General features: G+C 38.1%; 3 protein-coding genes across 3 annotated transcripts; all 3 read right to left on the bottom strand.

Moving 5' to 3' along the window:
• Nucleotides 1-283: 283 nt before the first annotated feature.
• LOC137739958 (V-type proton ATPase subunit D) lies at nucleotides 284-2,624 on the bottom strand. The gene is made up of 2 exons (XM_068479716.2): nucleotides 2,457-2,624; nucleotides 284-1,263 (listed from the first exon to the last, which is right to left on the bottom strand). The coding sequence occupies exon 2, from the start codon at nucleotides 1,249-1,251 to the stop codon at nucleotides 472-474; it is 780 nt and encodes a 259-aa protein (XP_068335817.1). The 5' UTR covers nucleotides 1,252-1,263; nucleotides 2,457-2,624; the 3' UTR covers nucleotides 284-471.
• A 1,487-nt stretch (nucleotides 2,625-4,111) lies between these two features.
• Nucleotides 4,112-8,211, bottom strand: LOC137739957 (citrate synthase, glyoxysomal). Its single transcript, XM_068479715.2, has 13 exons — nucleotides 7,799-8,211; nucleotides 7,381-7,561; nucleotides 7,013-7,098; nucleotides 6,631-6,735; nucleotides 6,450-6,512; nucleotides 5,952-6,061; nucleotides 5,645-5,764; nucleotides 5,499-5,574; nucleotides 5,246-5,319; nucleotides 5,027-5,147; nucleotides 4,802-4,899; nucleotides 4,589-4,712; nucleotides 4,112-4,464 (listed from the first exon to the last, which is right to left on the bottom strand). The coding sequence occupies exons 1-13, from the start codon at nucleotides 8,051-8,053 to the stop codon at nucleotides 4,333-4,335; spliced, it is 1,545 nt and encodes a 514-aa protein (XP_068335816.2). The 5' UTR covers nucleotides 8,054-8,211; the 3' UTR covers nucleotides 4,112-4,332.
• A 1,100-nt stretch (nucleotides 8,212-9,311) lies between these two features.
• LOC137740845 (ubiquinone biosynthesis O-methyltransferase, mitochondrial) lies at nucleotides 9,312-12,538 on the bottom strand. The gene is made up of 9 exons (XM_068480650.2): nucleotides 12,217-12,538; nucleotides 12,005-12,094; nucleotides 11,728-11,806; nucleotides 11,329-11,406; nucleotides 11,153-11,201; nucleotides 10,453-10,502; nucleotides 10,224-10,373; nucleotides 9,597-9,677; nucleotides 9,312-9,498 (listed from the first exon to the last, which is right to left on the bottom strand). The coding sequence occupies exons 1-9, from the start codon at nucleotides 12,453-12,455 to the stop codon at nucleotides 9,382-9,384; spliced, it is 933 nt and encodes a 310-aa protein (XP_068336751.2). The 5' UTR covers nucleotides 12,456-12,538; the 3' UTR covers nucleotides 9,312-9,381.
• Nucleotides 12,539-13,068: the final 530 nt, after the last annotated feature.

Here is a 13,068-nt window from a genome sequence, read left to right as displayed (position 1 = left end):
GCCGGTCTAAAATTGGGGTTGAGTCGGATTGGCCACCACCCCTTTATGAAACTCTCTCGGCATTAGCAATTCATTTCGAACTAGTGATATTCCTCTTCACTTGCAAACGAGAAGTTTTGATTCAACTCACGTGGATGTAAGGGACATATATTACTTGTGTTGAGTTCGATAACTAGTTATGATGTCATTGTGTGACTTAGTCCAATCCCTCCTCTCGAATATCGTTCGTCCAATCTCCCCTCCCGAATAAATGGTGCAGGGATTAATTACAACAAACCAGAGATCTTATAATCAACAAATATTTCAAAACATTGAACTGAAGTAAGTTTTGGTACAAATAATTCACAATAAATAGGAACACACATGAACAGAATGGAGCTTTTATTCAGAATATAAGACCGTCCGGCTAAATATTAATAGAAATCCTCTGCAGAAGGAAGTAAGCACAAGCATATAAAACTAGAATCCGAATCAGAAAATGATGTCGTCGTCCTTCTCCGCAGACAACAAGTTCTGAGCTGAATTTAGGGAAATGCCCTTCTTCAGCGATAACTTTTCCGCAACCTGCTCGTTGGCAAAGTTCCTGGCTGCTGCCATTTGTCTCTCAATTTCTCGCTTCTTATAACCCTGTATCTTTTTCAGCCTGAAGAAGTCCTCTCTTTCGAGCTCATCCAACTCCCCCTTGATATAGCTTATTGTATTCTCCAACCTAGGCTTCACAACGTTCTCCAGAGCATTGACACGACGGTTTGTGGTCTTGATTGCTTCGTCAAGTGTTAAAAATGATGTTTGAAGTGAAGCAAGCTCCACGAGAACCTCGATTGCTTTCACATAAGCAGCACGGCAGAGCTGGACCTGTTGTCCACCTCTTGCCAATCCAGTGAGGTCGTTCTTGGCCTCACCTTCGGTAAAATAGTCGAACTTTGGGAGCTTTACACCAGCAACATTCTCTTGCCTTGATCGAACTTTAATAGTGGCATTGTGGACATTCTCGAGAACGATGTGCTTGATGTTCTCGCCAGCAACGTACTTGGCTTCAGTAAGGGCAAAGGAGGAGTTTTTCATGACGTCTCCCATGGATTCTTTGGTCGACACAATATTTTTAAGAATCTGACGAAACTGCACTGTTAAAGCATCGCTCTTCTTCTTGAGGAGAGCATGACCTCTTGTTGCACCAACAAGGCGAGCTTTCATAACTCCAAGCATAGTGACGGTAGGAACTACATTCAAGCGTTGGCTTTGGCCAGACATGATTACCAAGATCTAAGCCAAGAAGAATATACATAATCAGGGTTCGCGGATATCATTTAAAATAAATAAATAAATAAATACAACCAATTAGTACATAGCAAAATGCAAGTAAACACATCATGCATATAATCAAAACCTCCTCGTTCAAGAGGATGGAATTAATAACAGAAATACACGCAAATCTCTTCAAATTTAATTTGAAGGGAAAACATACAGCACACACAGCCTCCCTAGTAACCTTACACCCATAACACGATAGGTATGCCTAAAAAAACTTCACTGCTTCTAGACCCTAAAATGTCCAACCGTCCCCAATCCATTAAACATAAAAACACTAGGAGTGAATTTCTTTTTCCGGTAAGAAATATATTTACACAATCGCGACATGGCATAACCTCTGTAAACAGAAGTAGACAAAACAATGCCGAGTATGGAAAACTAGTATCTTCCCTTTGTCAAATGCCTACAGCATCAGAGATCGAAACAGAAACAGTAACACAATTACAATCCTGAGAAGTAAATCTTCAATACATCTACAGAATCTAACCCGACAGCAAAACCAAACTAGAACAATCTTCAGTGAACCCACAATAACAAACGCTAACAGGAGGCATTACAGATAAACAAATCGGGCGAAAAAGTTTGAAACCCGTACATTCAACTGTTAACTGAAACTGTGTGTGCTAGGATATCGCCGAGGAGTGACTAGGGAATGAATACAACAACAACAACAACAATAACAACAAAGCGATTTCCCACTAAGTGGGGCCGGCTATATGAATCCGAGAAGCGAATAGGGAGTGAATGACAGAAAAAAATGAGAGACAAGAGAAGGGCTGGAAGAGAATGAAAGATTCTGAGGCGCTGGAACTGAAATTCCAGGTGAAATTGCACCCTCTGAAGCTAACCTATGATCAATCAAACCCAATACAACTATATGGGTCAGTCCATGTCAAAATTTCTTCATGATTTGATCACAATCCCCTGATTCTGTGTGCACCCAGATGCTAAAAATCGAGATCACATTCAAATTTATGATTTTGCAAAACAACAATAACTAAATTCCAAGTCTTTCAATTTGGGTTTTAACATATTTTCCAAGGAAACAAACAAAATCCAAAGCAAATAAGCATCGTAGATCCAAATCAGAGTGAAACAACAATCAAAGGAGAACAGAAGTGCAATATAAAGATGAGAAATCGGACCTGGTGTTACCGGCTTCAGCTAATGGCGGGAAGAGGTATCGCCGGACCGAAAAATGGCCGCCGGTGAGTGGAAGAAAGAGAGGTCAGGTGTATGGAGCGATCAGTTCAAATGTAAATAAAAATAAAAATGATTGATGGAGTTGTTCGGGTATTGTCAGTGTATGCGTCAGCGGGCGAAACTTGTCTTCTCTTATATTAATGGATTTCGGATCTTCCGTATTTGGGTTAATAATGGAGTCCGCTCAAAGTGGTTTCCCGCTTTAATTAGGCACGGGAGAATAAGAGAAAAAAACATGAACTATATGCTAAGTACAACGATTTAATAGTTTTTTTTTTTTTTTTTTTTAATATATATATAGCTGACATATGGTGTGCTTTAGCTCAAATTTCTCTCTTTAATGTAAACATAATGATGGAATTAAAAAAAAAATACACACACACACATATATATCATATTATCTCGGGTTGTAGGTTAACTTAGTTGGTCATAGTAGTATGCTTATTTAATTGTTCTCAAATTATCTCATTGTCCAAACAAAAAACATATATCATATTTGGTTAGTCATATTCTAGAGGTGCTCTAGGGTATCTTTTTTTTCTTTAAAAATGAGGACAATTGATAGTAAGTCACGGTTATCCATCACTTTCGAGGGCTGGGAAGACTCACAGCGAGATATCAGCATCTCCCTGGCCACAGTCAAGCAAACTCACGCGAAACCTCCTTGTTTTTTTTTTTGTATTTTAGAAATCGAAATCTGCACCCTTACCACTGGGCCACTTGCTGTGGTTGGTGTTCTAGTATCTCAAGGCTTAAACTATTGAAATTATCGATGTCAAATGGGCTAATCAAAATTATATGTGCCATATTTGAAAGAAGGTTGAAGGGGATATTATTTGTCTATTTCTTTTAATAGAATGAATTCAAATTTCGGTGTGACTTGAAATCTGGATGCTTCGGTTAAAAAATGCTACATGAGATAGCGACTTAGGATAAAACAGATAGAGGAAGACTTAGAAAGAAACTTTGAAAAAAGACATGGAGTACTTGGGGCTAACGAAAGATTTAGCATAAAACCGAGTACAGCAGCATTCTAGGACTCATACACCAACGCCTTTTAAGATAGATTGATGCCTAATTCGCATGGGATGCATGGTAAAAGTGCAATTGGAATTGGTTTAAACCCCTCTTGATGAATAAATTTTTTTTTTATAAATTAGTGGTTCAAAAACTGTTTTACTTTTATTTCTGTCAAAAGAAGTGAGTTTGACTGCCTACTTAGTGTCATTCTCCAGGTTCGGATGAGTACTAACAAATAGAAGGGCAATACCAAGTTAACAACTCTTAGTTTTGCGATGGTCAAAAGGATCGTCTATCATATGCAGCCTTACAGTTAGAAAACTCATTTGGTTGCAGGATTCTGCAATGTTTTCTCCTTCCACGTTTTTAGAGGTAGAGGACTGTTATAAGAAAACACAAACACCAATGGTGCGCATCATTCAATATTACAGCTATTTTAGCCGTTAGATTTGATTTGCAAATTTGTTTAGATCTTCCATTTTTAATCTCAGCCATTCATTCCGTATCATCCAATGATGCGTAGTATTGATGGAAAATCCAAAAATATATAAGAACTACATATCCATTTGAGGACTACTGAGCTAAAAATCGTAAATAACATTAAACCAGATGACTGACTGGAAATTTCAGAATTCAACACCACCAAAGTGTTGTTATTTTCGCTATATAACAACACTTCTGCTTTCACTTAAGGCATAATTTAATGCAGAAAGATGAAAAGATACTTCTTTCTCCCCTAGGTATATTGTGAAATTTATTTTTATTTCTGTGAAGTTTCACACAATTCCGACTGAGTGCCTAAACACCAGTTCCAGACAGACGACGCCTAGAGGCATTTGATACAGAAACCTGAGAGAGCTTGTCTACATCACCTGGTACTAAGCGTTCTCTTGGCGGTATGTAGTGGCGCAGCCAGTTTCCAGTATACACCTGAATAATCACAAAGATTGGCAAAATAAGAGATGGGATGAACACAGACGTATCGGCAATTTTAATAGAAACACCAAAATTGCACATGAACAAGCAAACTCTTAAGTATGAGCAAGGAACTAACCTGTTGGGGTCTCATGATCTTAGTATCAGGATCATCAAGGGATTCTCGCCAGTGTGCCAACCACCCAGCCATTCGAGGGATCGCGAACAAAACCGGGAAGAATTCCGTTGGAAATCCCATTGCCCTGATTAATGGAAGTTAATACATCTTCACAGTTACAAGCTCGGCAAGGTAAACTTAATCTTACATAGAATGAAAAGTAATGAGAAGTACCTGTAGATTAATCCAGAATAGAAATCAACATTTGGATACAGCTTTCTCTTAACAAAATACTCATCTGAAAGTGCAGCCTTCTCCAAAGCAACAGCTACCTGCAAATGACATAGGAATCAGGATAGACGCACTCAAAACTTAAGAATTCCATCAAATTTAAGTTGTGCTTATTCATTAAGCTTTGTCTCCTGCGTTTCCTAACTTTTAGGTGTATTAGAAATGCACCTCAATCAGAGGATCCCTTCCAACAATGGAAAATACTTCCTCAGCCAACTTCCTTATGACCTTTGCTCTAGGATCATAGTTTTTGTACACGCGATGCCCAAAACCTGACATCTTTCGCTTCCTGAAGGGAGAACCAAAAGCTCAGTTTGATTCATAAATCTTTCACCATGAATCCTGTTCCCCAGACTGTGAACTACCAAGATATAGGAAATTAGATACCTGTTCTTCACACCCTCTATGAAATCTGGAATGTTCTCAACAGTTCCAATCTCATTTAACATCTTAAGCACAGCCTGCAATAATCCAGGCAGCAACAAAAAAGAAACTTTAGTTGCAATTAAACACGAGAAGATTAATGAATAGAAAGTCTCAAGTATATTATTTCAAATTAAAAGTGTTCTTCCAGTTGTTTGCATGAGAAATGCGTGAGGAAAATGCTTAAATAAATGAGAACATGGACTATTGAAAATACCTCATTTGCTCCGCCATGAAGAGGGCCATAGAGAGCTCCTGTAGCTCCTGCAAGAGCAGTGTAAACATCTACACCACTGCACATAAAGGGCCAGACATGTTATAAAACGGAATCGAATCATTTCAATCAGGTTCTACGATGCCTACCTTGATGCCAGATGCCGGGCAGCAGCTGTGGAGCAATTCATCTCATGTTCTGCATGCAATATGAAGAGAACATCTAACACTCGAGCCAGTCGAGGATTCGGTTTGTAAGATCTATTGCCTCTGTAGATTTGCAAATAAAAATCCTTAATCAGGTAAGAGGGAAACCAAATTTCATATTTCCACAATGAATGTGCATATACTTTATAGAACAGTAAAAGCAACGTCAGTGAAGAGGGCAAAAAGATTGCCAAAGACGATTTGGAAAGTTATGCAGTAAAATGCCTTGATGGAGTAAAGTATAACATACAAGGAATCTAGCATGTATAAAAAGTTCTCTGAATAAGAAAGGTTGTTAGCAGGGAGAACTGGAGGTCTTCCGGCCAATCTCAAATAAGCTGCTGCTGCAATTGTTGGTGCCTGGAAATAAAATAACAATTTAATATCACCTTAATCATTCCAAATAAGTGATAGAGACCTAAAAGACAGAAAGTAGCCATAGGCTGTGGAGGTGGAGGTGGTGGCAAACGCCTCTTTGGTACTTTAAGGGAAGTATCCCAATTAATTATATAGGCCTGTCAATTCCTGAACAATGGGTTCTTGGAGAGGCGTGGTAGGAGAAGGTAACGGCTATCACCTCCTGATAGAGGCAGAAGCCGGCGTCAAGGGGGCTATTTGTTTGGAGTGTATTGGTTAAGATTTGAAAGAGGAGGGAATAAAACTCAACATAAAGAATGGCATCATATATAACACTCACACCATATTTTCTAAGGCTGAAAGTCCAAGTAAAGAACAAAAATAAACATACCTTCCCAAGGATTCGTGCTATTTGCTTGTCTCTCACTTGTTTCGATTTGTAAATTTCTTGCCCCTGTGTTAACATAATATATATGATCAGATATGTTATGATGCCTCAAACAATGGATCCCTTTAAAAGCTTAGAATGACAAAATTCATGTTCTGCAAAAAGCCAATAAGAATAAACTTACTCTCAGAGCCGGATTAGCATCAGGATGGAAAACGGAAAGAGCACTCATCGCACTGACAAGTACGCCCATTGGATGTGCATCATGAGGTATTGCCTGGATAATGTCCTACAATACAAAAGACACCATTGTGTATAAGGCTCAAATTAACAATAAAATCATAATTATTAAATTTTACTCGTGCATTTTTGCAAGGCAAAAAAGCCTCCATGAGTCCAGAGGACCAGAGAATACATATTTGTAGCATGATTGTTAGAAGATACATTAAAAATCTCTATTATATGAAGAAAAAGGTGATATGTAGTTAATCACATGTAAAATTCCAATATTGTGATCCAAGGGATAATCATTGGATTTCTATAAGAATACCAAAAAGAAAATGTACCAAAATTCCCTGCGGTACAGCTGAATGCTGAGAAACGGCAAATTCCCAATCCGCATATTGACTTTCGGAAGGCAAATTCCCATACACTGGAGAAGAAAAGGGGCAAAAACAAAGCAAAGTAGTTCAAAATGAGAAACTGAAATGGAAGATATGACAACGACATGGAGAGACTACCTAATAATAAATCATTCTTGATAATTCAATATTACGGTTCGGGAATCAGATTATTTGTGTAGTACTTAATTATAACCACAAACAATTTTTAGTTGTATAAATTCTTCACATGGTTGTCAAAGTAATGGTATATCTTCCTGTTGAAGATGAAAACTTTCACTTCAAATAGGCCACTACCAAGTGAGGCTACTTACTCAAGAGATAGGCCACTTCCAAAAAGGTACTGCTCTCAGCCAATTCCTCAATTGGGTAGCCTCTATATCTAAGAATCCCCTCGTCACCATCGATATAACAAATCGAGGATCGAACAGGGGCGGTATTAAGATATCCTGGATCATACAGCTTCAGCCCCTTGTCATTTTTCCCTGTTGTGATCTGCATAACAACAAGAACCAATTTTTCTCCCATTAACTTAATCGAATTCAAAACACAGAAAACCCATCACAAAAAATTTCACTTTCCTTCCACTTATTGCAATTTTCCGAGCAACCAAACAGAAAATGCACCAGCAAAGAAGAATTAAAAAAAAAAAATCGAATACCCAGATAAGAAAATTGAAAAACTGACATAACCCAGATTAGCAAATTGAGCGATAATTCTAAAAAATGATACCTTCTTGAGATCAGTGGCTTTGACGGTTCCTTCATCAGAGACCTGGACCTGATACCTCTTACCGGTCCTCTCGTCGACGATGGTCAAAGGTCCCCGGAGGTTCCCGGGCGGTGGTACGATGTTCTGAGCGGACACGCATTGCGGCTCGAGAGCGGGTCCGAACTCATAGGGCTCGATGGTCGCAGCTGCCAGGTGCGCTGATAGCACAGCTAAGCGGGCGCGAGCTGTCACCGGCAATTCCATCACCCTCGACATTTCAGTACCTTCAATTTTCAAACTTCTGTGACAAATTTCAGATTTTGATCGATGATTTTCTAGAGAGAGAGATTTGAGGAAAAATGGTAGAAGAGAGCTGATAGAAGTTGTAGACGGCTTAATAAAGAGAGACGTCTCTTCTTCTTCCTGCCCTTTTTTATTTTTTAATAAATCTTAAAGGAATTGTTATTAATACTCTAAAAATTTCATTTGGCATTCCTCACAAGTGTATTTTTATTTCTAATTATAGAAAGTTTGGAGTGCCAAATGAGATTTTTAAAGTGCTAATAACAATTTCCTAAATCTTATTATTTAAAAAATAGTTAATAATTTTGACTGGGTGAATAGGATCCGGCTTCTCTGTGTTCCCACTTCTCATACACTCATATTCCCTCATATTTTGCGCGCCATCACGATTAAGCCACGTTAACATTTTATATTGATTTTCTTATAGAAAAAATAAAACAAAAAATAATATTAATATAGTTTAATCGTAATTGTACAAATAAAAAAGGATAGGAGGAGGGCAGAGAAGCCAGGTTAGCAAGCAAATTAGGAACTCAAATGATTGGTAAAAGCAGGGCGACTTATGCGGCGTGCAAATAGTTAATCTGAAATCAACGGCAGTGATTGACTCGAGGTTTCATGTTAACGGGTTGGAACGGTTGATTTGGGAAGTGAATGCGATGGCGCGAAGGATGATAAGTGGGTCCCTCGGTCTGTTTTAATCCGTCTCGGGAAGCTCAATGCGTTCTGAAAATTAGATGGTGGGAACACTGGACCTGGATAATATACGACGACGTATTGATTATGTATACGATGACGTATTGACTATGTTGATGCTTTCGGTTTCCAAGAGAATTTGATCGGCTTTAGGTCGTGTTTGGTCGGAAAAGTTTGGAGTAAGTATAAATGTGGAAATGGAATGAAATTAATGAATTTCATGCCTTCGTTTAAAATAAATTGACCGTATCACCATTGAATCATGAGTTATTACTATTTTGACTATTGAGGTGACATCTTTCGAGGTCTTTCCTACTCCCGAAGACGTTATTATAGCATCCCATACCATTTCATGGGCTACTTTGACATCCCCATTTCATGTACTTTTGTGCACGACCTTGAGAACGTCTGACAATGCTTGTGTGTATGACGGAATTTCCTTCCTCATAGATGCAGATCAAAAAGAAATTAGAAACATTGGAGAGTAGGAAGAAGAACAAAATTTTCATTCAAGCAAGAAGGGGGGGGGGGAGAGTAGGAAGAAGAACAAAATTTTCATTCAAGCAAGAAGGGGGGGGAGCATGGAAATTACTTTTTTCTTAACATTATAAATTGGATGTTATTGTTTTAGTACCATAAGCAATAAAATTTACACTAACATCGTCGGATAAAGACCATCTACCTGACAAAGGGTTGTACTCGAACCCAGCCATCTCTTGGACCTGCACAAAACCAACCAAACAGAAAACAAGCGTTGGCGACAAGTGCATGGGTAAAAATAGCAGAAGTTCCTAGGGCGGAAAAAGTTGTTACGGCTTACTGAAATAGAAGCACGCTCCAGGATCAGGGCTAGTTCTTCGGGAGTGAGAAAACTGGACCATTGATGTGTACCTTTAGGAAGCTGTAAAACAATCGATTTGGTTCAAGTCAAAATGTTATCAACAGATGATGAATAGACTTGAGAAAACATGACTTGATCAAACTATTTTCAAAGAAAAAAGCTGAAGAATAGAGAAATCCTTCCACCTCCATAGCGAATTATTTTAGAGGTACCAATTGAATTGAATAAGAGTTAATTCCTTTAGAATTGTAACAATTGCAATCACAACGATATAATATGGAATTTTAGTATAGCTTCAGGATATGTTTCCAGAAATCTTAGTGCACTTGAACATACTTTAGATTTTGAAACCCAGCATCGTTTCATTGACAACAATTTCTAAAGTTTCTATGCAATATCATATAGCGATATCAGTTGGATAGTTCTAATAAAACAGGAATCATATCACTCGCATATAAACCAATCAGGTCTGCTAGAATTTCAAACAAGAATGCAACAAAAACAACCAAGTTAAAGAAAGAAGGCAAAATTTACAGCAAAGCAACAGATGTTGCATGGTAGATCAAAAACACATAATCAACTGCAGGAGGTAATAACGAATTATACCCATTGGAGGATATACTCTGCTGCAAAAATGGCAGTAGCATACGCTCTCATAGAACGGTTAATAGTTGAAATAACAGTAGCTCCACCGGTGACAGTTAAGGCTGACAGGGATTTGCAGAATTCAGCAGGGTCTGCTACATGCTCAATTACCTTGAGTAAAATCATCAATTTACAACCAAATTAGTTATGAACACTGAAGAAAGCGAGAATCATACAGGCATTTTTTTACCTCTAAAGCAAAAACAGCATCAAAATTCTTCTGTTCCTCAACTAGCTTTTCTGTGTATATTATAATTGGAAGAAAACAATTAAGAAAAGAACGATTACTTGAGATTAAAGAAAAATACAAACGATCTTCAACACTGAAATAATAGCACTTTCTAAATAAAAAAACTCACAACAACACAATTTGCTAGTACAGGTCAAATGTTTTAGAAGATCACCAACATTTACTGATACCACCGCAAAAACGTAAATTGCATGGGACAAAGATTCCAAATAGGATACTGAAATAATCAAAGGGAAGTGTTATTGGCACTCCAAAAATCTCATTCTACACTCCTCACAAGTGTATTTTTCTTTCCAAATATAGAAAGTTTGGAGTGTAGAATGAGATTTTTGGAGTGCCAATAACAATTCTCTAATCAAAATACCATTTATATCATGCAGGAATGTCTCAGAAAGAAAAAACATTTTAAGTGGCTATCAGCTGGGTATCATTTATCGTATTTAACAGCTTTTGAATGCAGTGGATGCAACCAAGTATAGTTTTCCTAACTTACGCCATCAATGATCATAGTGAGCCATTTAATGTGTTCATTAAGGGTGGAAAACCATGCATTCTAAAGAGATGCATGAAAGATTAAATACTAATTGAATCCATTACCACAAACTTGACTACACAGAATAAGAACAAATTTAGCGCATACCAGCTGTAGTGTATTGGTATTCAATTCTCGAGGTCACTGGATCCAAATCCTGTGTGAATAAGTAACGTTTAGAAGCATGTTAAGACACTTTAGGAAACAAAGTACTTGCACATGCACAAATACTTAATAAATAAAAAAATTAAATAAACTGCCATTGTTCAAGAGAGTGGTCATACAGCGTGAACACGCGCTATCTTGATATTTTTCTCAACTGCATCAACTCCCGTCACAGTAGCTCCCATTCTAGCTAAGGGCTGAAAAAAGGCTAAAGATTATCACATTATCATGGCCCCTTAACCAGAAACAATTGCTAGGTAAAGCTATCAGTTAAATTAAACATTACTGAAAGAGGATTCAAAATGTTGTGTGAGTACAATGCAGAACATATTAATAGCGAATCAGCACACCACAGGTAGGAGGTAAAATTATATAAACACGGTGTTCATGTGCAGTGAAGAGGAGTGAATGCACCTGGGAATCAGCATACCACAGGTAGGAGGAACAATTATATAAACACGGTGTTCATGTGCAGTGAAGAGGAGTGAATGCACCTGGGAAGGTGCACGATAACATACCTCAGAGACAATTCCACCACCGCAGCCAACATCGATAAACTTGAGACCTTCGAATGGCCTAGGAGATAACGGATCCCTCCTGAACGAAACACAAAACATAATACTCGGAATCATCATTTAGCTTTTGAATAATGTTAGCAAAGTATCGTTCCTTTTACGAATTTCACTTCTGCAGACAATGCCAGGCACCAAAGCAATCTACTTTCTTAATTACTCGGCAGCTAAGAATTTGGCAACATTAATAATCCCTAAAACTACACCAAGAAAACCTATTTACCCGAAATGTCGGCAAAGCGTGGAGCGAATGAAAGCAAGCCTTGTAGAATTCAGCAGATGCAATGGTTTGAACGGCCCTTCAGAATCCCACCTGAAAAGTCCAATACAAGTAAATTTCTTTCTCATTGGTCATGAATTCACAATCATACCACAGCTAAATCAAATTCAAGTGCAAAAATTGAACCTTGTATGCTAAAAGGGAGAAGCTCTCACCAGGTTTCGGCAATGGAGGCGAACTTGGCAAGCTCGTACTGGTTCAGAGACGACGGCGATGGAGAATGAGGGTTTAGCGGAGGTGAAGCCGGAAGGGGCTCGGTTAGAAGAGGAGCGTCTGAGAAGACTCTGGTTACACTGCGAATGCTCGAGAGCCGTGGGCTGAGATTGCGGTGGAGGATTGTGGAGGTGGTCTGCGGTGGTCGGAGTTGCTTCAGGAGCTTCAAAGCCACAGCCATGGCGATTTTGCTGAGAGTAAGAGAGTGAAATTGAACGAAGAAGAAAGGTAGGGAGTCTGCAAATAGAGTCCGTCCGGCAAAGGAGAATCCTTTGGGTTGGGTTTATGGGTGGGATTGGGTTAATGCTTTTGGGTGGGATGGTGAAGGCCCAAAATTTGGCCCATACTTAAAGCCTGGATCTACTTGTGATTTGCTTCTAGAATGATTGAAATCGTTTTTTATTACCTTAACTGAAAAAATGGTAAGCTAATTGTTTGGAATTGATTTTAAAACAACTGAAATCGGTTTTTTGTGAAAATATTTCAAAGTTTCAAAAACCTTTGAAATGCATTTTGGAAGAAGCACAATTATGTATTTTTTGCAGATAGCACTTCAAGTGTTTTTCCAATGTTCACTTGTATTTTTATTAAAAATTAATTTCATAAATACTTCCAAGTTCCAAACAAGCATAAAAAGCACATGTCAAATTATTTTCGAGAACCATTCGTCAAATATTTTTTCATGAAGCACTTTCGGTTGTTTGTTCATAAAGCAAACACTTAGAATTTTAATTAAAATTTTAACGTGTTTCTAATAAAAGCACTTCTGCACATAAACACTTATGAACATAATT

Source organism: Pyrus communis, chromosome 9, assembly GCF_041283825.1.
Source record: "Pyrus communis isolate YQ-2024b chromosome 9, ASM4128382v1, whole genome shotgun sequence".
NCBI classification, from domain to species: Eukaryota; Viridiplantae; Streptophyta; class Magnoliopsida; order Rosales; family Rosaceae; genus Pyrus; species Pyrus communis.
Note: the sequence above shows the minus strand (reverse complement) of the source record. Positions and strands in the feature narration are given on the sequence as shown.

Bases quoted from the DNA above. Each gene is read 5' to 3' on its own strand.
- LOC137739958 (XM_068479716.2), bottom strand. From the start codon at position 1,251: ATGTCTGGCCAAAGCCAACGCTTGAATGTAGTTCCTACCGTCACTATG.
- LOC137739957 (XM_068479715.2), bottom strand. From the start codon at position 8,053: ATGTCGAGGGTGATGGAATTGCCGGTGACAGCTCGCGCCCGCTTAGCT. The intron at 5,575-5,644 runs GTAGGCATCGTA...CTTTATGTGCAG, and splicing joins GCCCGGCATCTGGCATCAAG to TGGTGTAGATGTTTACACTG. The intron at 4,713-4,801 runs GTACTTCTCATT...TCCATTAATCAG, and splicing joins TATTCTGGATTAATCTACAG to GGCAATGGGATTTCCAACGG.
- LOC137740845 (XM_068480650.2), bottom strand. From the start codon at position 12,455: ATGGCTGTGGCTTTGAAGCTCCTGAAGCAACTCCGACCACCGCAGACC. The intron at 12,095-12,216 runs GTGAGAGCTTCT...TGGACTTTTCAG, and splicing joins GCCTCCATTGCCGAAACCTG to GTGGGATTCTGAAGGGCCGT. The intron at 10,374-10,452 runs GTAAAAAAATGC...ATTTTACTCAAG, and splicing joins ATGCTGTTTTTGCTTTAGAG to GTAATTGAGCATGTAGCAGA.